A 23,748-nucleotide genomic window follows, 5' to 3' on the forward strand; every position below is an offset into this window, starting at 1 on the left:
TCAACAATTCCATTTCCAGATGGCCTGTAACAAGATGGACACTCCCCAATCTGCGCATAATTCACCAACGAGTTTTGAGCAAAAAGTCTTGCTGTTGTCAAGTAGAACTTGCCACGGAGGTCCTCTTTCTCGGAATATTTCTTCTAAATGGAAGCACACTGTTGTTTCTTTCTCGTTCTGTAGCCTTCTCCAAATTGCAAACTTGCTCCTTTTTCCACAGTCAATAATAGACAAGTAAATCTCTGATTTGTAGTGGGTTATGTCAATAGCCAAACGATGCCAGCTCTTTCCAACTTCAAGATTTCCTTCTTCCCATCTAATCGGCGCAGGATCCACCGATAAACATCTTTCGCAACTTTTCACGACTGATTCAACGTCTTTTCTGCAAACTTTCTCCTTCGGGTATGTTTGTTTCATCAAATAAAGTGTTCGATTGACTCCAAAGTGATGAAGATTATGAAACAACTTCACATCAGGCGGTACAATGTTTGCTGTCATTGCAGAATGGTTTGCATGCAGCCAGTTCTGTGGTACCCTCGTAAGAGCATCGGCTTTGTTTTCTGCTGACTTTACCAGGAAAAGTTTTAATTTTATATTGCACTCCTTCACAAGGTCTTCAATCAATGACAATCGGCGACGGACAAGTGGTTCTCCTAGACCGTGTACTCGAACGGGTTTGTCACCGATAATTAAGGATCTCAACCAACCGACAACAGTAGCCGAATCACACTTTATGTTAATACATTCGAATCCCCATTTTGTTGCTAGATTAATTCCTTTTATCACGGCTTCTAACTCTGCAAGATTAATGTGAGCCGTATCATCTTGTTTCCTCAGCCACGAACAGTCTTCTACTATTTCTCCAGCCACTTCCAAAACTATGCCAACAGCTAAACTGCTTGCATCGCACCACACTGTTGCTTCAGAAATGTTTTTGACGTTCCATGACCCATGAATGGGATCTTCCTTTGTAAGTCTTTCATTCAAACTGCTTACTAATTTAACAACTCGTTCGTTCACCAAAGAGTCCCATCCACAACTACTCAAAACTCTTTTTAGATAGCTGCACGAAGGGCGCAGCCAATTTGCTATTGAAAAATGTCCGGTCAGCTGTCCGCACCAAGAAAAGATTTGCCGACGTGTCATTTTTCCTTCCGGAACTTTGGGTATGTTGTCACGTTTCCAACGGACTTGGTTGCATTGTTTGTACACTCGCAATCCAAGCACACGACTACCGACAAGTTTTTCTGGCAACTTAGAATCCAAGCCATATTTTTTCAAGAGTTCTTGAACTCTGCAACTTGACACTATGTTATTATTGACAATGATATCATCAATAAATGAATCCGTCCCAGACTCGACAAATTTATCTAAGGATAATACCTTTTTTAAGATTTTAGTCATTATTCTGGGCGCCACATTTAAACCAAAACCCAATCTTGTTAGACAGTAACGCTGCCCTTCATATTCCACAACTTGATATTTCCATAATGCTTCGTCGACACGAATTTGCAGGTACGCTTTCTTTAAGTCGATTATCTCAAGATTTTCTCCCAACTTTCTCCAGTTGCGAAGTTTGGTACTGCAAACATCGCCATCTGCAGTATGACTGGATACAAATTGATTCAACTCCCGGTAGTCCATCACCGGACGTATTTTTAACTTATTTCGTTGAGTTACTGCCATCAATGGAATGATGCCATTACATCTCCCTTCAAATGGTTTCAGCCATCCCTGTGCTATCCATTCACTTATTTCCATTGCGTACTCACTTTTAACGTCCTCAGAGATATGATAGTTTGGAATTTTGTTAGTTAACGTTGGTGGTTCCATCAGCCATTTCCAAGACACGCTCCAACTGCCATTTTTGAATTCTGCTACGAAGTCTTTATCAATCAGCTTTAGAATAGTAGACGAGGATACTTCACTCGTTTTTTCTTGAGAAACAGCAGTAGCACCGATAGCTAGTTGTTCCACATTGAAGTTTATGGTTTCGCCGTCTCTCCCGACTTGGACACCTCCAAGCAGTCGTATTGCGTCCATACCAAGTAGCATTTGATATTCGGGAACAATGTCTGCTACCAGGCATTCCAAATCGATGGTGGTATCATTTATAGAAAGATTAACAACAATCTGGTGTTTTATTTCAATTGAGTTTCCATTCATCATAACAACCTTTTCTCTTTCGAGTTTGACATTTTTTGCGTTTATAATTTCCCGACTTAAAATGGATTTGGAGCATCCAGTATCTAACAATGCTTTTATTTTTCTTCCATTAACATATACGCAGAGAGTTGGCGGTTTTAAATTTTGTGGGAAGCCGCTCGCACAAAAACGGGTGGCTTCCCTTCCACGTTTTTTGAGTTCGTACACTTTTTATAGCAGTGCAGGGCCAGGTGATTGTCCATTCCACACACAAAGCACCTCTTCTTGTCAATTTCTTCGCTACAATTTCGACTGATATGTCCATACTCGCCGCAACGGCAGCAAGTTACGGTCTTTCTTCCTCGTCCTTGAGGAACCTGCCTTGGACTGATGGCAACAGGATTCACGCAACTAACAAAACATGATTCTTTACGACGTAAAATTACCAAACTTCTTGATTTTTCAGCGATCTGGTACAGCGACATTGTTGATATTGAGCATGCGGTTTGCAGCTGTTTTCTTGCTTCGTCAGGTAACCCGAGAATGAATGCGCACCTTATCCACTCTTCGCTTACGTGAGTTGGTATTAGCTTGCTCAGCCTCGTTAATTCTGCGAGATATACGTCAACAGACTCGTTCTCTTTAAGACGGCGATTTACGAATTCTTCGTATGCTGTTAGCGGAGAAGCAGAGAAGGCAGTAGTCAGTGCATTTTTCACTTCTTTGTAGTCTTCTTTTATTTCATCACTAAGACCTTGATAAACGGCAAACGCTCCGCCAGAGAGAAATAAGGGGAGCACCACATGCAACTCGTCAACTTTTTGAAGTTTTGCAACCAGTTCCAATTTCTGTATCCATTCTGAAAACTCACCCGAACCATCGTATTGCGACACCAAATCTGCAAACTTTATCACTATACTCATGGCCGAAATAGCTTGTAATATTAATTCTATATTTGTTTTTCTCACACACTTTGTAAATATCTTTACTCAATATATATATACATTTGCAAATACCCCCGAGGGTATAATAAACATTATAAACGTTATATACAATGTAATAAATGACACACCCACAACGTTCCTTCTGTCGCAATACAACAATAGTTTATATAATACAGTTATTTACACTAATTACACTGGGCTTCTTCAGATAAGAGGCCAATTAGAACTGGCTTGTCTCTTACAACCTGGTGTGAATGGACAATCATCTTGTGCACTCAAGCAGGCATAAGATACCATTTAAAATGTGCTACATATGTCTTAAATGTATCTTTGCAATATATTTCTAGTTTATCTGGATCAATTGGGTGCTTACAGGACAATACACAAAGAATAATGAAAATTTTTTAAACTAGATCCTTATCAATTCCAAGTATTTTAGCAAAAGTTTCATGGCTTTTAAATGCCCTTCTCGCTGTGTTTCTTTCATTGGATGTACCAGAGCCACCACTTTTTGGTATATCAACAATAAGTCCGAGTGTATTTTTAAGTTTTTCCTGAATTTCTTTTTTTCGACTTGCAACTATTATTTTCTTTTCAGGAGTGTTTGCATGAAAAAATCCACAATCGTTGTATCCTGGTCTTCTTCTCTGTCCAATATGTAACAGACATTCAAAACAACGAATCCAGAGATGGAGAGTGTGAATTCCAAGGTCCAAAGACATATGATTTGGTTGTCTATTGTAAGCAATTATGAAGTTATTCATTTTTTCAGGATTTAATCCGCATATATTGCAAACTAGATAAGAATTACTTAATGGAGAAAGAAGAGTGGAAACTTTCCCATCAATCATGGTACATTCTAACTTGTGCTTAAAAATAAGTCTATGATTGTTGTTCAGAGTTCAGTTGACATAAAAAAATCATATTCTGCTTGAACAATTTGCTGATTTTCTTTAACGTATTGCATTCAAACAGGACGACAATATTGGGTTGAGGATGTTTTGGGGTTAGTCCAAAGAATAACATTAGTCTCCTGTATATTAAGTTGCACAGGTACTATACACGAAAGAAACAAAGATTTTTCAACTGGAACTGGTAATCTGTCCTCTTCATCATCAGTTCTTTGAAGATGAAGAGGACAGATTGTCCTCTTCATTTTCAGACTGTCATAAACAGACTGTCCAGAGGAACCATCGAATCCGACTTTGCTTATAAGAAAAAGAGTATAGCAAGGCTCAGGTAGTTTCAATTTACCCATAACTTTCCAAATTCTGTTTGTAGTTTGATTCATTATTCCTTGAAGATTCACTGAAGCACTGTAGTTTGATGTGACAATTCTGGAATCTGGAATGCAATCACTTTTAGCTTTCACAATAAAATTGTGGGCAGGGTATAACATGCAACCTTTATTTAAGGCCCCTTTACGGATAGTTTGATAGTCAGTACTACTCATTTTACAGTCTAACATTAAAGCTGAAGTTTCTTCTGCTGAGTAGCTTTAAGAGGATGATACATTACAGGATCCATCAGTTTTACTTTCCATCAAATGTTTGATAACTTTGGCATCTTTAAATCAACCTTCTTTATTGAGACTAAGAATAAGGGGATGAAACAGACTTTCAGTGGTAGCACCTAATTTTTCAGTAATCTCTGAAGATCTTCTTTTCTTAGAACTGGTTGAGAGATCTTCAAATGATTTTGAGGTGCGCCTCGTTGTACATTTTTTATCATAACTTGCTGTTGAGGTTCGTTTACAATAAATTCCATATTTAAGCATTTCTCATAACAATTTATAAATCTTCTTTTTTGTCTATCTGTCTTATTCCATTTCTTTTTAAAGATTTTCATAAATTTTTCGTTAACCACATCTGATTGTAGTTCGGATAACATTGAGAAATCAATATGCAAATTTCAGTTTTTGCTTCTTTACTAATTAAACTTTCATATTTATTCTCATACTTTCTTTTGTAATCAATTAAGTAATCAAAAATTTCTTTTTTCCTCATATTTAAACTTGGTTTTACCACTAAATAACTATTGAATATTATTTGTTTTGATTCTTTTGTTTTTTGATTTAATTCATTTGTTTTATTTATGTTTTGTTTGGTCCGCTTTTATACTAGAATATTCCGCTATTCATTATCACGGTTGAAACTCATTAAAAAACATCGTGAGTGAGAGGGGGAGCCGTATTTTAGTTTAAGTGCATCATGTTTGGACTGACCCTATAGATACAAGAGTAAACAAAAGCAGCCAAAACTTTTCGAAAAATTTTCTATAAACAACATATTTTCACAAAAAATTTCAAGGTGGGCAAAAAATTTCCTGGTTGATCAAAGTTTTATTTTCAAACAATTTATAATAAAAAATATTTAAAGATACGGTTAAGTGTGCCTTTTTTATAAAATTGCATATTTTAAATTATTTTATATTGATTTTCTATATTTTATAAGAATACTTAAAAAAATGATTTATCTATAACATTTTCAGGAGTAAGCTTGTATAAAAGTTGGTAAATTTTTGACTGAAAAGATGTGAATTTCTTCAATTTTTAAATTTCAAACCTTCCTTAGACAAATTTGTTTTGAATTGCGGACCTTAAAAATTTAAATTTGGTTTTCACATAACATATTAATTTTAATTTTTTAATTGTTTTTATTATAAAAATAAATTTTTTCTGTATTTATGGCATGGTAATGGACCACTGTGCAACCTGAAGAGGCCGAGGAGCACTTGACATACTAATGTATGATGTATGTTATCACCTGATTTATATATATATATATATATATATATATATATATATATATATATATATATATATATATATATATATATATATATATATATATATATATAATTATGTTAATAAAGTTCAATTTTATTGAAAGTTATATGTTTATGTTCACAATATTAAAAAAATTAAGTACATAAAATAAATAAATAAAATGCAGTCTTTATAACCCATGATCATACTTACTTGTGCAATCAACCACTCCTGGAGACCAAATATTCTCAGATTTAAATTCCCCAACCTCAAATATCTATACTTAGACATACAAATATTCCATCTAATTGAATTTCACGATCTCATTTACCAATACTTAGACATACAACATGCGTCGTCTAGTTGAAAAACCAGCAGGATATTCCAGGACCACCCTTGAACACCCCTAATATGACCAATTTAGTGGTCATGATCACTCCTGAAGACAGAATATGCCTAGATTTGAATTCCATGACCGCAATCACATATATTTAGACAAACAAAATGTTCCATCTAATTTTAAAACCATCAAGACTCCCCACGACCACCCTAACAAATCCTAAAATGACTACCTGTATGGTCATGACCACTTAAACTTAAAATGGAGACTAAAAATGAAATCTTTGGCCCCAAAAACCCCTTTAAATATTTTTAACCCATAAATAGTTTTCCATTTTTAGACAATTCTGGCTCACTGCGCGGTGTGTGCAATTTCTTAGATTTTTCTCGCTTATTTTTAGTAATTGCAAACAGCAAAACTTTCTTCAGCATCTAAACCTATTTATTTACTAATAACTTTTACTTTTTTGTATCTGAATTTTTATTGGTGAATTTTATTATAGCATTTATACGTAGGGTAGATTTGGGTAACTTGAGCGCCTAGCTAATATAAGCATACAAAAAGATTAACAAGATGTGAGCAGTGAAGTTCAAGCTGCTATTTATTTCTTGCGTTGATTTTATGCGGTGATAACAAGAAGCAGCATAGTTAGCTTAAATTTACACGCATTAAATTTAATAATTAATGTTAACAGCGGTTCTCATCAAATTAAAACGCTTTTCAATTTTTTGTTTTTAAAATATCATTACACATAAAAGAATCTGTGGCGCTAAACTTTGATGTTGAAATATAGATATTTATTTTTTCATAAAAATATGTTAGCTAGAAATCCGTTCCATTTTTGTTTGGGAAAAAATACAAAGAAACATTTATTTTGGTTTCATTTAAAGATACCATTTTTGCTTAATAAAACCATGCTCAAATTATCCAGTGATTTTCATTAAAATTACCCAGTTTAAAGTCCTAAAATTCCGGTGGTTTTAATTGCTTTTTGAATAAAAGCAAAATAGTAATAGTAATACAAAATGCTGTAACGACTATTGTCGCGGAGCATAAAGTTTAAAATTTATACTATAACAACCATTAACAAATGTTAATCTAGTCTAGCTTTAAAAGAATTTTACCATTTTTTCAAGTAAGGCATTCCAATGAGGTATCACTCTGTTCGTAAAAAAAAATTACGTCTAAGAATCGTTTTTGCAAATTCCGTTTAAAATTTTATTGAATGATCTCTTAGACTTTAGGAAGAAGATTAATGAAGCTCTTTATACCACAATACCTTATCAATCCCAGTTGTTATTTTAAAAAACTTAATGAGATCACCTCTTATACGTTTTGTTTCCAGTGTTGTAAGACCTAACTTTGCCAATCTTTCAGTATAACTAATATATTTTAGTGTTTTTTTTTTTTTTTTTTGTTCATCATTAAAATGTTTAAGATACAAATACAAATATATAAGAGAAAAACTACAAGTGAAGATACCATAAAAAAAAATAAAAAAAAAATAAATAAAGAACGCGGAAACTCAAAGAAGACCAGTAGGTCTTCTTTGAGTATCCGCTGATGAAGAGAACCGCTGATGAAGAACTTGAATCTTAAAATTTATACAAAGTATAAAAGTCGTTTTACAAATAAATTAAATCGTTAAGATTAAAATATCTTTTTACAACTAGAAAATATAAATAAGCAAAAAATATACAAGTATTTGATTTAATAAATAAAATGAAAGCGGACACTCGCAAAAGACCATCAAGTCTTCATCGAGAACCGCTCGTAAATTTAAAAATCTGATAAAAATCAAATGTATACATACATGGTCAAGTGTATAAAGCATAAGAATAATTTAAGTGCATTCATATAGATATTCAGTTGCATCACTGCATAAAAAATAAAAATGTAAACTATTCAATGTTTAAAAATACAAAATATATCATCAATAGACAAAATAATTTTTTTAGGCTTTTTTTTGAATGAGAGGTAACTCCATTCCAAAGAAAAATCAAAATGTTTTAAAATTATTTTATTCCAAAGAGAAGCTTAAAGAAATGAAATTCTTGATTTTCCAAAATTAGTTTGAAAAAATGGTTGACGAATTAAATTATCATTTCTTAAGTTGTATTTATTTTTATCTTTCAAGGTATATAAATTATGGAAAGAAACTCGGTTGGAGTTAGTTTTACATTTGTACATAAAACAAAGAATATTAAAAACATTTAACTGACATATATCAAGAATTTTCATTTCAAATAAGAGAGGCTTGGCATGAGTAAATCTATCTTTAAAATTAATAAGACGAGCAACATGCTTTTGTTGACGATAAAGAGGCCTAAGTTTGGATTTATTAGCACTACGCCGAGCAATATTTGCATAATTTAATAATAATTGCATAAGACAATGGATAAAGGAATAATATAATTGAGTTAAATTACGTTTATTTAAAGCACTTCTAGCTTTATACAATATTCCTATACTTTTAGCAACTTTATTACACAAGAATTCTATGAAATATTTCCAATTAAAGTTTTCATTGATATAGATACCCAAAATGTTTGCATTAATTACTCTTTTTATTAGAATTTTGTCAATAAAAAGTAATGGTAAATCGCGAGGCAGAAGTTTTTTTTTAGAAGCTGGATGAAAAAGTATCCAATTAGTTTTTTCAACAGTAAATGAAAGCTTGTTTATTTTGAACCATTCAGAAATTTTTGTTAATTCGATAGTCATATTTTGAAATAATGTTGTAATATTGTTATCAGATAAAATGAGGTTAGTATCAGCTGCAAATATGACAGCAATCAAGTTCGAAGCTTTATGTAAAACATTGATGTAAATGAGAAAGAGAAGGGGCCCAAGTATAGAACTCTGGGGAACACCACAGGTTATATTTAATAGATTGAATGGGTCAGTTAAATTACCATAAACAAACTGTTTACGGTTGCTTAAATTACGGTTACTCGTGTTACGTGTTACGGTTACGGTTGCTCGTGTTTGAACTTTTTCCTGGTCATTAATATTTTTTATTACTTGAACACCATACTGGAGCTGGGAATTCTAGGTTTAACCAGCGATGTGTTTAACTGCCTTACCATTTCAGTGTTAAGACAAGAAAAGCCTTTTTTGATTAAGCATAAGATTCATTGTGATTTACACGTAGCTTCTTGAACCTGATGATTCCATTTTATGATTATATTTTTTTTCTGATGTGCATAACACTGCATTTACTTGTGTTAAATTCCATCAACCATACACTTGACCATTCAGTTAACAAATCAATGTCATATTGCATGTTAAATAGATTGTTGTCTTCTTTTATATCAGATATGATTTTAGTATCTTCTGCATATAGTTTTGCAATTGAAGAGATACATTCAGGAAGATCATTGATATATAGCAAAAAGAGAAGAGGATCTAATACCGAACCCTGTAGTACACCATTGAAAATCTTGCACCAATCTGGTATAACTTCACCCATTACAACTCTTTGTTTACTGTTTTTAAAAAAGTCTCAATCCAATTTAATACATTGTCTTTTATTTTATAGTTTAAATCATATATAAGTCAATGATGTGGCACCTTATCAAATGCCTTTGCAAAATCTAGAAAAAGTATATCAATCGCATAATCATTTTCAGTTTCAGTTGTAATAATATTGAAAGTTTCTAATAAGTTTGTTGGGCGCCCTTTTTATTTGGTACAAATCCATGCTGTTTATTTGTTAATATATTGTTTTCTATTATATAAATTAGCAGCTTTTTTAAATTACTTTTTCCATTATTTTACTTGGTATCAATGTTAAAGAGATAGATCTGTAATTGTGCGGATCCTTCGTATCTCTTTTTTTAAAAAGTGGTGTAGTATTTGCATATTTCCATAATTCTACCAGTTCTCCTGAATGAATTGATTTCTTGAATATTATAGATAAAGGTTTAAATAATCTTTCTGCAAAATACTCCAACACTTAGGGACTGATGTTATCTCAACCAAGAGATTTGTTTTCATTAAGTTCTAACAAATGGTCAAGTATAATAACTTCTTTTAGTTCTTGAGTCACATTCAAATAATTGACTTGTTTTATTGATGAAATGCGGTAGATTTGGTGTTTTTTTGACAAATAATGATTGGAAACTAGAATTTAGTAAGATTAACAATGGCTTTTTTTTTATCAGTTATTATTTTATTGTCACTTGCTTCGAGTGCTAGTATTTTTGTATGTGTTTGATTTTTCCTTTGTGCGTATGCATAAAAGCGTTTCGGATCAAGTTTTAGATCTTTTGCTAAACATTTTTCATAATCACATGTCAATTTTTTAATTTGTTTTTGATTGTTTTATTGACTAATTTGTATTCATTATTCAAGTTTGTATTCTTGAAGTTCATAGCACGCACTCTGCACCATAAACGTTTTTTTCTAATTAAATTCTCGATTTAAAAAGTAAAAAAAGTTAATGCATGAATTTTGGATAGAGCTAATGGGTTTAAAGTGGCGAGGAATATATTTTTGCAAGCTTTTTCGTAAATTTTTAAAAAGTATTCATAACATTAATAATTAATATTGAAGGCTTTTTATCACACGAATGTTATGAGGCCTCAGATCAAATACATCGATGCTGGTAAAATAACCCTAAATGTCAACGTTCTTGAAGCTATGATTATGTTGGTCAAGTCGTGAGATGCTATATTGACAAACACTATAATGAATTGTTTTAGAAAGGCAGGCATCTCGCAGGAAATGCAGATTGCAAGTATAAATGGTGAAAATGATTCTTTCGAATTGCTTGAAGAGAACGTCAACGAGCTTAGATCACGTGGTTTAGTAGACAAAGATTTTGCTGTTGAAGATTGCGTAAACATAGGTTTTAATGTTTTTATAAGCGAAGCAACTTAGAGATCAAGCTAAACTTTTATTGGTGAACTTTGTAAACATTACCTCACTAAGTTTTTTTGTGGAGCTTTACTAAAAAATGCTGAGTCTTTTTTGACTTTCTTCTTTAGGTATTGTAACATATAAAAATAAATAAAACAATTTATTAATATATTTTTTTAGTCGAATTTGAAATAATGCTGAAGTAATATTTATTTAATGTTTTTTAATATTTTTTTATTTCCACAAAAGATTGCAATTAAAAAGGTCTGACACATCAAATTTTGAGTTCTTATGATTTTATTATTTATAAATAAAGAAATAAGATAGCAAAAACAACGATAAAAATTCGTCCATAAAGTACGTACGCCAAAAATTTAAAAACTTGGCGTACGTACAAATAAAAATAAAGTTAACTTAGGGGGAAGATTTTAGGCATCCCTCTTTATTGAGTCCGTAAAAAACGAACCGAGATCAGTAATATTGAAAACAAAGCCTATATCTAGTGCCGGGAGCAGGCTACCTATATATTTAAAAAACTTTTATTTAGGTGCCCCAAGAAGTCCTTACGGTCTTATCACAGAACACCGCGAAAGAGCATTTAATTGGAAGTTCACGCCTCCTTCCTAACCGATGTTGCAAAACATGCCCAGAGGTGAGGTTGAAATCACAGATCCTGTGTTTCTGAGGTAAGTGCGCTACCACCACACTACGGCTAGTTATTGGGGGCCGGCGGGAGAGGATCCAGTAAATTGGGGGGCCCTTTTTCAAATTTAAGAAGCTTTTTTATTTTTACAATACCTAGCCGTAAAATTTGGAAGGTTTTTAGACCCTATTGACAGTTTTTTTTTGGAGGAGGGGGCTCCGACCCATTAGCCACGGCATTGCTACAATCTATTTTTTGCGGACTCAAAAAAGAATTTGCCTGACATACAAGTCCGCCTTACTCTGAGCCAGTAGATAAGAAGTGGCATGTGTGTGCAAAGTTATGTATACATAAAAGGATGTATGGTATATAGGGGGTTGAGGATATAGTGTTGCTCTATATAGAGAAACATTATACCCTCGACTCCTCTATACCATACAACCTTTTATGTTGGCAAATTAGAATCTTTAGTCAGAATTTTAACTTTTCTATTGGTTAGCTGGTTAATCGTGATAAATTAGGAAAACGAAGTACATAGTTTTAACCCCCCCCCCCCCCCATGCACTTTCATACGCTATTTAAAGACCTTTCTCTATGAGCGTACGTGCTTTATGGACAACCCCTAACAAGAAACAACAACAACAACAAGAAACAGCAAGATACAACACTAACAACAACAACAAGAAATAACAACTAAAAACAACAACAACAACAACCAAAAATATAAACAATAACGACAACAAACAGCAACAACCAAAAACATAAACAACAGCAAGCAAAAACATAAACAACAGCAAGCAAAAACATAAACAACAAAAAACATTACAATTATTGAAAACTAGCCTTTTAATGTAAAATAACGTGAATCTTATGTCGTATAAGTATTTCAAAAAGTGGAAGTATTGTACAAATGCAAAGTAAGTACGTTTATTTACATATGGTATCACAATAAGTAAGTACGTTCATTTACGTAGGGTTTCAAAATAAGTAAGTGCGTTCAATTACGTATGGTTTCACAACAAGTACAACCCGAATCAAAATAAAAAAATTGTTAACGCAAAACTGTTTTTAACACATTTGTTTCAATGTGTATCACACATTTTTTTATTGCAAAAACTTTGCTGTACCTAAATGCCGGCCTGGCCAAATCCGGCCCAAAAACCTAAAACCCGGGCACGATAAAAATAGTTTTCTTTCAGATTTTACACTAATATTTTCATTCAAATATTAGTGTAAAATCTCCACAACTAGTTATTATTATAATATCTCACAAATATATCAAGCTTCGAAGTATTATATCCATTAATAGAATTCGCAATTCCAACTGTTTTATCAAGAGTGTTTTATTTATCAATGACAATTAAGTGTCCAGTGGTTGTTGTTAACGTGAAGAGAGAAAAAGAATCCAGTAGTACATACTTAGACGGACTTTTTTTTAAAAAGCCAACCATTAAAGTCTTTTTTTCGTACCTTCGTTAAGCTAAAAAAAATCTCTTTTTATTGCAGTGTTGTCAACGTCACTCTCGGCACCACGAGCCGCATCGACATCACAATTTCCAATTCGTGGTTGCTTTCTTCCTAGTCGTTGTTTGAAAACACACTTGCTTCGACGTAGCTGCGTTAAGTTTATAGACTTCTTCTCAGAGGTTACTGGTGCACCAACAAAACGTTGCACAGCTTTAATATGATAAGGAATTTTTACTAATAAATACTTTTTTTTTTCTTTAATTATATTGTTTGCAAAGTTCTGGACCCGCCGTTTCATTTTGGAAACAAGTTCTTCTGTGGTAGCATATCTTCAACAACAATATTATCTCTCAAAAGGACAAGATGAGGAAACTTGTCTTTTAGTAGATGATAATCTCCTTGATCAAGAAATCCAAGAATAATGGAGTTGACATAACAGCACTGAAGATGGTAAATAATGAGTTTATTAGTCTCATTGAGGAAACTCGTCTTTTAGTTGATGATAATCTCCTTGACCAACAAATCAAAGAATAATGGAGTTGCAGCACTAAAAATGGTAAAGAATGAGTTTATTGGTTTCAGCATTTCCTGGATGATATTATTAAAATGATTTAGTAAGTTTTATATAAAATCCACACACTTACATATTTGTTTCAGTAATTATCTTATTGCTTCCTGGAAATGCAATAGAAACCGTACAATTTTATAACATAAACCACTAAAAAATTTTTTTTTTTACAAACTAGTTTTTTTTACATCATGTGCAAAAGGAAGAATTTAGAAAAAAAATTTTAATTCTTAAAACCAAAAATTTACAGAATTTTAGATATTATTTGAAAATCTGTATATCTTTAAGCAATAAAAAGGTAAACAAATATATCTCTTGTGCACAAACAAAGACTTTTTGTAAAATAAAGAAAAGTCGGCTTTAAAGTTTTAGATATTTGGGCCGGCCCGGGTTTTAAGCATAACCCAAAAACTTAAGATTTTATAAGTTTCTTTGACTAGTACATAAAAATGTTGAAAAACGACAAAATCATTTGTTGAGCACCAAAATAACATTTCTACAACTATTGAAAACTATTGAAAAAAGTCTTATAAATAACGAGATTCAAAAACAACAGTCCATTGGCTTGCCATATTATTAGACTTAGTGAAAAAAAGTGTTAAAATTTTAAGTCTAATAATAATCCAAGCCACTGTATATTAAAAAAGGTATCATCTTATAAATAACGAGACTCAAAAACAGTATAGCAATTTTTTTCCGTTAAAAGTTTTTGTATTTGTATAACTTTTTTTTTTAATAAAAAAATAAAATAGAATACCGAGTTTGATAATAGAATATAAAATATTAAAACAAAAAAGCATTATTTGCTACCATGTTAAACATTTTTATTATTTTAAAAATAAGAATTAGCCATTTTACCAGTTTGTTAATTAAAATTTAATAATTATTCTACTCAAAACTGTGATTTTTTTCTGCCTCCAGAAAATGAAAGAATATTCACCAAATTTTTAAACTAAACAGTATATGCTCAAATTTAAGTAGATAAAAATTTGAAAAACAAATAAGAAATTACATAAGTATATAAATAATATATGAACACGAACAAATAAAATGTACAAAAATATAGGCAATAAATATATGTATAAAATAAGGCAAAAATAAAAATTTTTTTAATTTTCTTACATGTTAATTTGCAAGCACGTTATAAAGTTATTAAGTTATAGCACTTTATAAGTGTTAGTTGTTTTTTAGATGCGTGGCCGCATGAGGACATTTGAAAAAATTTATGAAAGTCGTGATAAAAAGCTATTCACACTCATAAGCCAAAGATCGATTGCACGCACCATTTGAAGACATAAGTTTATATTAAAATCAGCCAATAAATTGATGGTCGGATCAAAACGATGGATAAGTTCTCGATTTTGCAAACATTTTTTAACAAAAACTAAAAAAGTATAAATATTGTGGCCCATATTACGCTTGTCGGGCCATCCTGTATCTACCAAATGAAATGCCGCAGTTTTTATATGAAAGGACGTAAACTTATCTTTAAACAAACCGTTTGAGCGAAATTTAAAAACGGCTTTAATGACGCGAACACTTTTTTTCGCTTGTGAATGAAGCTTATTTGCTGCTCTAACTTCTTTAAGTGAATGCGATAACCTCCAGTTGTCGGGTTTTCCTTCAATAGGTTTGGGTACAAAATAAAGAGGTTTAGGACCTATAAATAAACAAAAGTTTTATGTTTGGTGTTATTATTTGAACTTGATAACAATAAGGATTGGGTTTTATTTGATATCTGGGCTTTTTATAGTTTCCACCGCAAATTTCAAGGTTTTTATAGTTTCCACCGCAAATTTTAAAAAACCATATAAAAGTTTGGAGTTAAAAGTTTGTAGTTTCTTTCATTTCTTTCAGACAACAAAAAAATTCGAAACTTAGACATAAAATAAATCAATTTCATTTTCAAAAAAATAAAAGTAAATTCCAAACTTTGACATTTTTTCACATTTACTGAACTTACGTGTCAAAGTATGTACTTTAATGTTACTTAATTTACATTTATCCAAAAAGGTTTGAACCAATGCTGTTAAATTGTACCCTGACAATATATGAACTAGTGTATAAGGAAGTTGATATTTGCAATAACTTTGAAAACTTATTGGAAAAATATAAACGTTTTGGTAGCTATATCGTCATCAGATTCCACGCTTACTTCCATGTTCAACAAACCTAGTAAATTTGCCAGTTTATTTATTGTAAATTGTATGAGCTTAAATTATACCCTGGTATGCATACCCTGATTTGATATGCATAAAATCCATTATTAATGCCTAATCTCGGTATATTCCAGTATTTTTAGCATACTCTTTTATTTCATCACAGAACTGTTGAAAGTATTGTTTTCATGAACTCAATGCTTTGAAAATTTGATATATTAGGTAACCAAAAAAGTTCGTGCGGTTTTTGGTAATTGAATTGTTTTTAGTATTTTTTACAACACCCACATCGCACAAGGCAAGTAGCTTTGTTGCGTAATAGAACGCGTGTGTCACGCGCAGTTGCTGCATATATAGTGTAGGCTTGTAACGAGCTTACAGGAAAGGTTTTGTGTAAAGAAAGGATGGCAACCCAACCAACGATTATTCGATCTTGCTTACTTTACGAGTTCAAACTTGGAAGGAATGCAACACAAGCGTCTAAAAACATCTGCACAGCATTTGGAGAAGGTACAGTAAGTGAACGCACAGCACAGAAGTGGTTTCAGCGATTCTCTTCGGGAGATGAGTCCATCGAAGACCTGCTGCGTTCTGGACGCCCATTGTTGGTTGATGAGGATGAACTGAAGGACGCTGTCGAGTCTGACTCCAGCCAAACTTGCCAAGAACTTGCAGTGAGGTTTGCTGTGAGTGTTGAAACCATCCGCCTGTGTCTGCATGCGATTGGGAAAGCGTGGAAGCTGAGTCGGTGGGTTCTGCACAAATTGTCGATCGACAACAAGAAGCAACGGCTTACGATCTGCACATCACTCTTATCACGCCACAATGTTGAGCCTTTTCTTGATCGTTTATTGACATGCGACGAAAAATGGATTGCGTACAACAATACCAAGCGTTGCTATCATTGGTTGTCCCCCGATGACCCCATCCCAAAGACACCCAAGCCCAATCTCCACGAGCGGAAGGTTTTGCTCTGCATTTGGTGGACTACAGCTGGTGTGGTGCATTACGAGCTGTTCCCAACAGGCCAAACCATTACTGGACTGGTCTACTCAGCACAGCTGCAACGAGTTCACGACCTGTTGCTTGTAAAGCAGCCTGCACTGGTGCACAGGAGAGGAGTTCTGCTTCTCCACGACAACGCGAGACCGCACACCGCTCGCGTGACTCAGGACAAGCTTCAAAGCCTTGGTTGGGAGAGTTTGCCTCATCCACCATACTCGCCAGACCTCTCCCCTACTGATTTCCATTTTTTCCTTTCCCTGGGAAATCATTTAAAAGGACAGCAGTTCCGAGACCAGGACGCGGTTGAAATGGAGTTGAAAGCTTTTATAGACTCAAAGGACCGAGAATTTTTTTAGAAGTGGAATAAATAAGCTTGTTTTACGTTGGGAAAAGGTTTTAGATGCTAATGGTGACTATTTTGATGAATAAATGTACTTACTTTTGTCGTTTTGTGTGTTTTTATTATATACGGAAAAACCGCACGAACTTTTTTGGTTACCCGATAGCATTGAGACGTTAAAAAAATTTAATATCAAGGACGGACTAAAAAATTTCCGGATTAAAATGTTCACCGCAGACATAATTATATTTTTTAGTAACAAATTTATCTTGTTTCGGGGAATTTTGATTTCTTGACAGAAATCAGTAAATTATTTGAAGTATATAAATATCCAGTTGAAAATTTACAAAAAACATTTTCGTAATACTTCACCAATATAAAAATAACATCAACTCAAAAAATTTTTTTATTGTTACTTTAATAAACTGTCAACTGACTTAATGACACACTATTTAAAATTGAACTTGCATTTATAAAAAGAATTTTTGAAGTCATACATTAGATCACAAAAATATATTATATAAATAAAAGAAACGTTTCCTATTTGTGTCTTTTTTTATATGTGATTGCTTTGCCAAATTAAAACTCGTATGATCAAAATGGTTTACAAAAACAGTTGTAAAAATAATGTATTTTATTTTACCAGTCTATATAGGTAAATAATGCTTAGCTTACCGATGCTTGAAAAATACTTGTACTGTCAAGCTAGAAATTTTATAAATTGGAGACAACACATTGATAAAGTGGATGAAGCAAGATTATTTCATATTTTTATTTCTTTTCATTATGGCAAATTTATAATTAATCCAAAGATTTGACTAAAAGTAGACAGGGAAATACAAATTTTTCGATAAAAAATATATCGGTTGAAGATCCTGCTTCAGTAGTGCACTTTAAATTATAATAAATAACTTATGAAAATTTAAACGTTAAACTCTATGCAAATCTTGAGATACCGTTCTAAGATTATTACATTCAAAAAAATAAACAAAGAAGAAAAAGCAAAAGAAATCAAGAAATTGAGGTAAATGTTCATTAAGCAATCTACGAATAAAACTATAAACATACATAAAAACAGATTTAAAAGATAGTGGAAATATTGTAAATAACACAGATATCGATTATTTAGATTTTTATAGGAAATAAAAAGTAGAAATTGAGAACCAGTTGTGGTTGCTATGCGCGTTGCTATGGATAATTGTTAACAAAAGTTGACAATTTTATTGTTTAAAACAGATTTTTAATGTAAACAATGATTAAAACTCACTTTCTTCTGAAAGTTCGTTTTTCACTGTGAAACGCAGAGACCGCCGGGTTTTATGTCGTGGCACTCAAACCAAATCCTTAAAAAATTTCTGAAATCAAAATGCGTTGCTATCATACAATTTTAGATATTTTAAAATTGTAATCAAATTTTTTAATTTTTTGCCGAATCTCAAACTTAAAAAACTGAATAAATTTTTTTTTTATCACTGGAAACCACTAAAAAAAAATTTAATAAAAGAGGTTTTAAAAATTATATCATAACATTTATTTTTTAACATAATGCATCCAAATTTATACATCTTTAATAATTATCTGTATACGCATACTATAGCATATTTGTGAGCATTTGCTCACTTTTTTGCTTAGATAATTTGATACAGGTTTTTTTTAAAAAAAAACAAAAAAAAACTGAAGAATAATGAATGAAAAGATTAATACCCCATGCCAGACCCTCAGTTGATGTCGCAGCACTCCGCTGCGAGTCAGGCTATTTGTCAGTCGATGTAAGTACTGAAGATCCCGGCAGCAGGCTATTTCAGTATGACTTCACACTGCTCACCTAAATCAGCAGTATAAGATATATATGTATATATATTTATTTTTTATATTTAAGTTAAGTTAATGTATTCTACATATAGAGTGCTTAATTTTCTTAAAGAACAGAACAATAATATATATATATATATATATATATATATACATATATATATATATATATATATATATATATATATATATATATATATATATATATATATATATATATATATATATATATATATACATATATATATAGGAATAAATGTATATGCATATAAAAATATTGGGATATACATATATATATATATATATATATATACATATATATATAATAATATATATAACTATATATATATATATATATATATATATATATATATATATATATATATATATATATATATATATATATATATATATATTTATATATATTATTATATATATATCTATGTATAAATATATATATATTTATATATATATATATTTATATATATATATATATATATATATATGTATATATATTTATATATATATATATATATATATATATATATATATATATATATATATATATATATATATATATATATATTTATATATATATATATATATATATATATGTATATATATTTAGTTATATATATTATTATATATATATCTAAATTATATATATATATATATATATATATATATATATATATATATATATATATATATATATATGTATATATGTATATATATATATATATATATATATATATATATATATATATATATATATATATATATATATATATATATACGTATATACGTATATATATGTATATATGTATATATATATATATATATATATATGTATATATATTTATATATACATATATATATATTTTAAATACATAATATATATACATATATATATATATGTTTTTAAAACATTCTGAATGTTTTTAAAAATATAAACAATGTTTTTATTTTTATTTTTTTTAATAAAATGTTTTTATTTTTATTTTTTTTACTGTAAATCATGCGCGGAGTGTTGCTACATCGACTATCTTATAGCCTGACTCGCAAGGGAGTGCTGCTACATCGACTGACAAATAGCCTGACCCGCAAGGGAGTGCTGCTACATCGACTGAGGGTTTGGTTGGGGCAGGCAGTCTATCATTATTAAAAAAAAAAAATTCCGGTCTTGCATTTTAATTTTTACTTTTTGTCAACAAAATATGGAAAAAACTTTCGGACAACATCTAAGGGTTCTATATATATATATATATATATATATATATATATATATATATATATATATATATATATATATATATATATATATATATATATATATATATATATATATATATATATATATATATATATATATATATATATATATATATATATATATATATATATATATATATATATATATATATATATATATATATATATATATATATATATATATATATATATATATATATATATATATATATATATATATATACATGATATTTATAATTAACAAATAAATAATGTATTTCTTATATCTAAGCATTTCATATATGCACATTTATTAACATATTAGGTACATTAAAAAATGGAGATGTACCTACATAGATACTTATATATCTGTGGGTTAGTAAAAGAAGTAGAAGACGTTTAGTTAAAGAGATTTTTTGATTTTCATTTCTTTTATCAATCCACAAATATAAGTGTGTGTGTGTGTATACGCATACATACATGTAAATGATATATAAACATATACATGATATATAAATATGCAAGTATATATTTTTATGCATACATAGGAATAAATGTATATTTATGTCTGTGTGTACATTTATTTAAGTATCTAAATGAATGTATATAAATTCATATAATAATCATTGGTGTATACATGTATGGATATAAATGTACTGTTACAGATATTTATAACTATGCTGTTGTAGATGTTATTTATGTATGAAATTAAATAAGAACATTTATGCTTATTTTTTTCAGAGTACAAATTCCCATTTAAAAAATTTAAACAATTTGATGTAACAGATTAACTGCAAACGAAAATTTAATAATATTTAAAAAAAGACGACTTAATTTTATAAATGGGCTGAACACACCCTTATGCTTTCCCTTTTTCCTGTTTTTGACCCTTAGCACTTTGTCCAGATTTTAAAAACTTACTTTTCAAAACCCACAGGACAAATAATTTTATGTTCAAAAGGTTTTATATGAGTGCCACGACATAAAACCTGGCGGTCTCTTTGGTTCACAGTGTTTTCTGATAAAAACTTTAATTAAAAAAGAAAAATCATTTTTTTGCATTTTATTTACCATGGGTCTACCACTGTCACAACTTTGTAAAATTTAAAAACTTTTATTAATATTAAAAATAACTATAACAAAATGGAAAAAAGCATACAAATCGAGAAAATGGTTTTCACACAAGTATGGGCGAAGACCACAAAGAGGCAACTAAATATATAATTAATGAATCTGAAACATGTAATAAAATTGGAGAGCTTTAAGATACTATAAGATTTTTCTAAGCATGTTTTTGCTAAATATTTAGCTCAGCAATCTTTTCCACTTAAATAAAAATGAAAAAAAAAACAATGTGAAAGAAACCCAAACTTTTTTCAGTTTTCACTTAACTTTTACTTAGCAGCAAGAATGATTTATAATATATTACTAGATATCGCTTGACAATGTTAAAAAAAAAACATGTATTAATTATTTATTTTTATCATCCTTGAATATAAAGCAAGTGATGTTTCCAATACTGATAAATTGTTTGTTTTAGATGGGTTATTGATGCTTTACAATCACATGAAGAGTTACTTGGTAAGTGCTATAAAAGATACTTTCTTTTAATTAATTGAAAATGGAAAATACGCTTTAAAATTATTACGGAGCTGCTGCAATGTTTATCTCAAGCATAGATATAAAGATGATGTATTAGGCCACTGCCTACTAGGTGTTTTTTTTTAAATCATAAAGAGTCACCCTGGCATTTGTTTATTGCAATGTTAATAACCCAAAACAATAACACTTACTTTTTTTTAAGTTATTTTCACTTCGGGAAATTGAATATAATAATCACACTTTTTAGTCATTTTGATATGTTTTCTAGCCTATTTTTTAGTGGTCTAAAAGCCCGGTTTTCTACTTCTGGTGCCCGGGTGCAATTACAATAATTTTATGCGTATTTTTAGTCATTTTGAATAGTAGTTAAATTAATTAGCAAAAAAAAAAAAGTTTTAATAGGAAGTTCATTACCGTTTGGGGGCCCCTAAATCGTGGAGCCTGTGTCCATTTCACCAAATGCCCCCCTCCCTAGAAAATCGGCCTTGGAATCTATGTAATTAGGAATTTAATATTAATAGAACTATACTTAGATTATTGACTACAGTAAATATTTCATTCAGCAGTTAAAGAAAAAAACAAATAAACAAAAAGTATAACTAACATACTAGAAATTCATTTTATAAAATAGTCACACTTTTTTACGTTTTTTTAATTCTCTCTTCGATTTTGGGTTTTAGTCAAAATGAATTTGTGTCTCTTTTCGTAACCATAAACCTGTTTAGATGCTCTAAGGTTAATTTGACTGCTCTCTCCACAGATTGAGAATTGTTAGGCATATCTATTACACAAAGTTTTAGGTTTGATTTAATAGCCTCTCTCAGATTTTCTGACGTTATGCAAAGAGTTGTTGCGGGCTCAACCTGAATATCATCAACAGAAACAAGATAATCCCAAAACTCAGCATCAAAATTTATTTTCATTATGGATTTCGGCTTGAGCTTCGGTTTAAAAGTAATGTCTTCTTTCAATGCTCTTATTTTAAGGATTTGGTTGAGGGCTTGATTTCTTATATTCAGATTTTCATCCAGCAGCATGCAGTACAGGAAATTTTCTTGCAACCAACAATATGAATTTCCTTGTGAGTTCTTAAAAACAATGCTCTGAATCCTGCTGTTTTGAAATTTGATTAACTGAATGGTTTTGTACAGAAGTTGACAAGCATCTTTGTATTTTTCGGAGCGCTTAATAGCAAACCACATTACACAATATACTTAAACAATATATTTAGTTATTACTAATAACTCAGGAGATGGTTTATCAGTCCTAACATAAACCATCATTATTTTTAAGGCTAGAGTTAGCCATCTAGCATGAAAAATTAGTCCAGGTTTTTTTGCAAGAAATTTTTTAGATATAAAACCTTTTGATATGCCCACACAGTACTCATAAAGCTTTTGCTGGTCTGTACTAAGATCGCTTATAACCTCACTGCTAACAAACAACTCTATTTCCGAATATATGGGAACAAACTCAACCAATAGCTGTTCACGAAGAGTTTGATGAGATGCAGCATCTCCAATAGGCTTATAAGACTTAGGACCATTTGTGTTTCTATCTAATTCACATATAATGTATCGCAGTAGAAGTTCAACTTAATGAATCAAACATCCTAAAAGGTGCAAACTTCTTTTAAGAATTTTTTCGAGTTTTATAACCAAACCATTATCTGCACCTGTATTAGAAGTTGTGTTATCTACAATAACAGCAACTAAGCTCTAAATACTATTATATTCTGTTAAAACATTTGCAGTAGCGTTTGCAATGGTAGCGCCAGTTCCATTAGGTATACATGAGTCAAATAATTTTGTGCTGTTGGCCCATATTCTGCTGTAAATGTAA

General features: G+C 30.6%; 2 protein-coding genes across 7 annotated transcripts in view; both read right to left on the reverse strand.

Annotated features, from left to right (window-relative positions):
- On the reverse strand, positions 1 to 2,166 carry LOC136089804 (uncharacterized). The gene has a single exon (XM_065815893.1). It carries the CDS (start codon positions 2,164 to 2,166, stop codon positions 1 to 3), a length of 2,166 nt encoding a protein of 721 aa, XP_065671965.1.
- A 10,402-nt stretch (positions 2,167 to 12,568) lies between these two features.
- The window catches only part of LOC136071693 (RIIa domain-containing protein 1-like), a 53,837-nt gene continuing 42,657 nt past the window's right edge, over positions 12,569 to 23,748 (reverse strand). For 2 of the 6 annotated variants that reach the window (XR_010643359.1, XM_065816879.1), the window contains one exon: positions 12,569 to 13,716. Coding sequence is in view for 3 of the 6 variants with exons in the window: in XM_065816879.1 (XP_065672951.1) it covers positions 13,550 to 13,716 (167 nt within the window). In the remaining 3 variants the exon portion in view is untranslated. Of the gene's footprint in view, positions 13,717 to 14,653; positions 15,398 to 18,945; positions 19,067 to 23,748 lie in introns of those variants that run through there. The other 4 variants (XR_010643358.1, XR_010643357.1, XM_065816878.1 and 1 more) reach the window with 4 other exon arrangements.

Source organism: Hydra vulgaris, chromosome 13, assembly GCF_038396675.1.
Source record: "Hydra vulgaris chromosome 13, alternate assembly HydraT2T_AEP".
Classification (NCBI taxonomy): Eukaryota; Metazoa; Cnidaria; class Hydrozoa; order Anthoathecata; family Hydridae; genus Hydra; species Hydra vulgaris.

Coding starts and splice junctions, on each gene's coding strand:
- LOC136089804 (XM_065815893.1), bottom strand. CDS start 2,166: ATGAATGGAAACTCAATTGAAATAAAACACCAGATTGTTGTTAATCTT.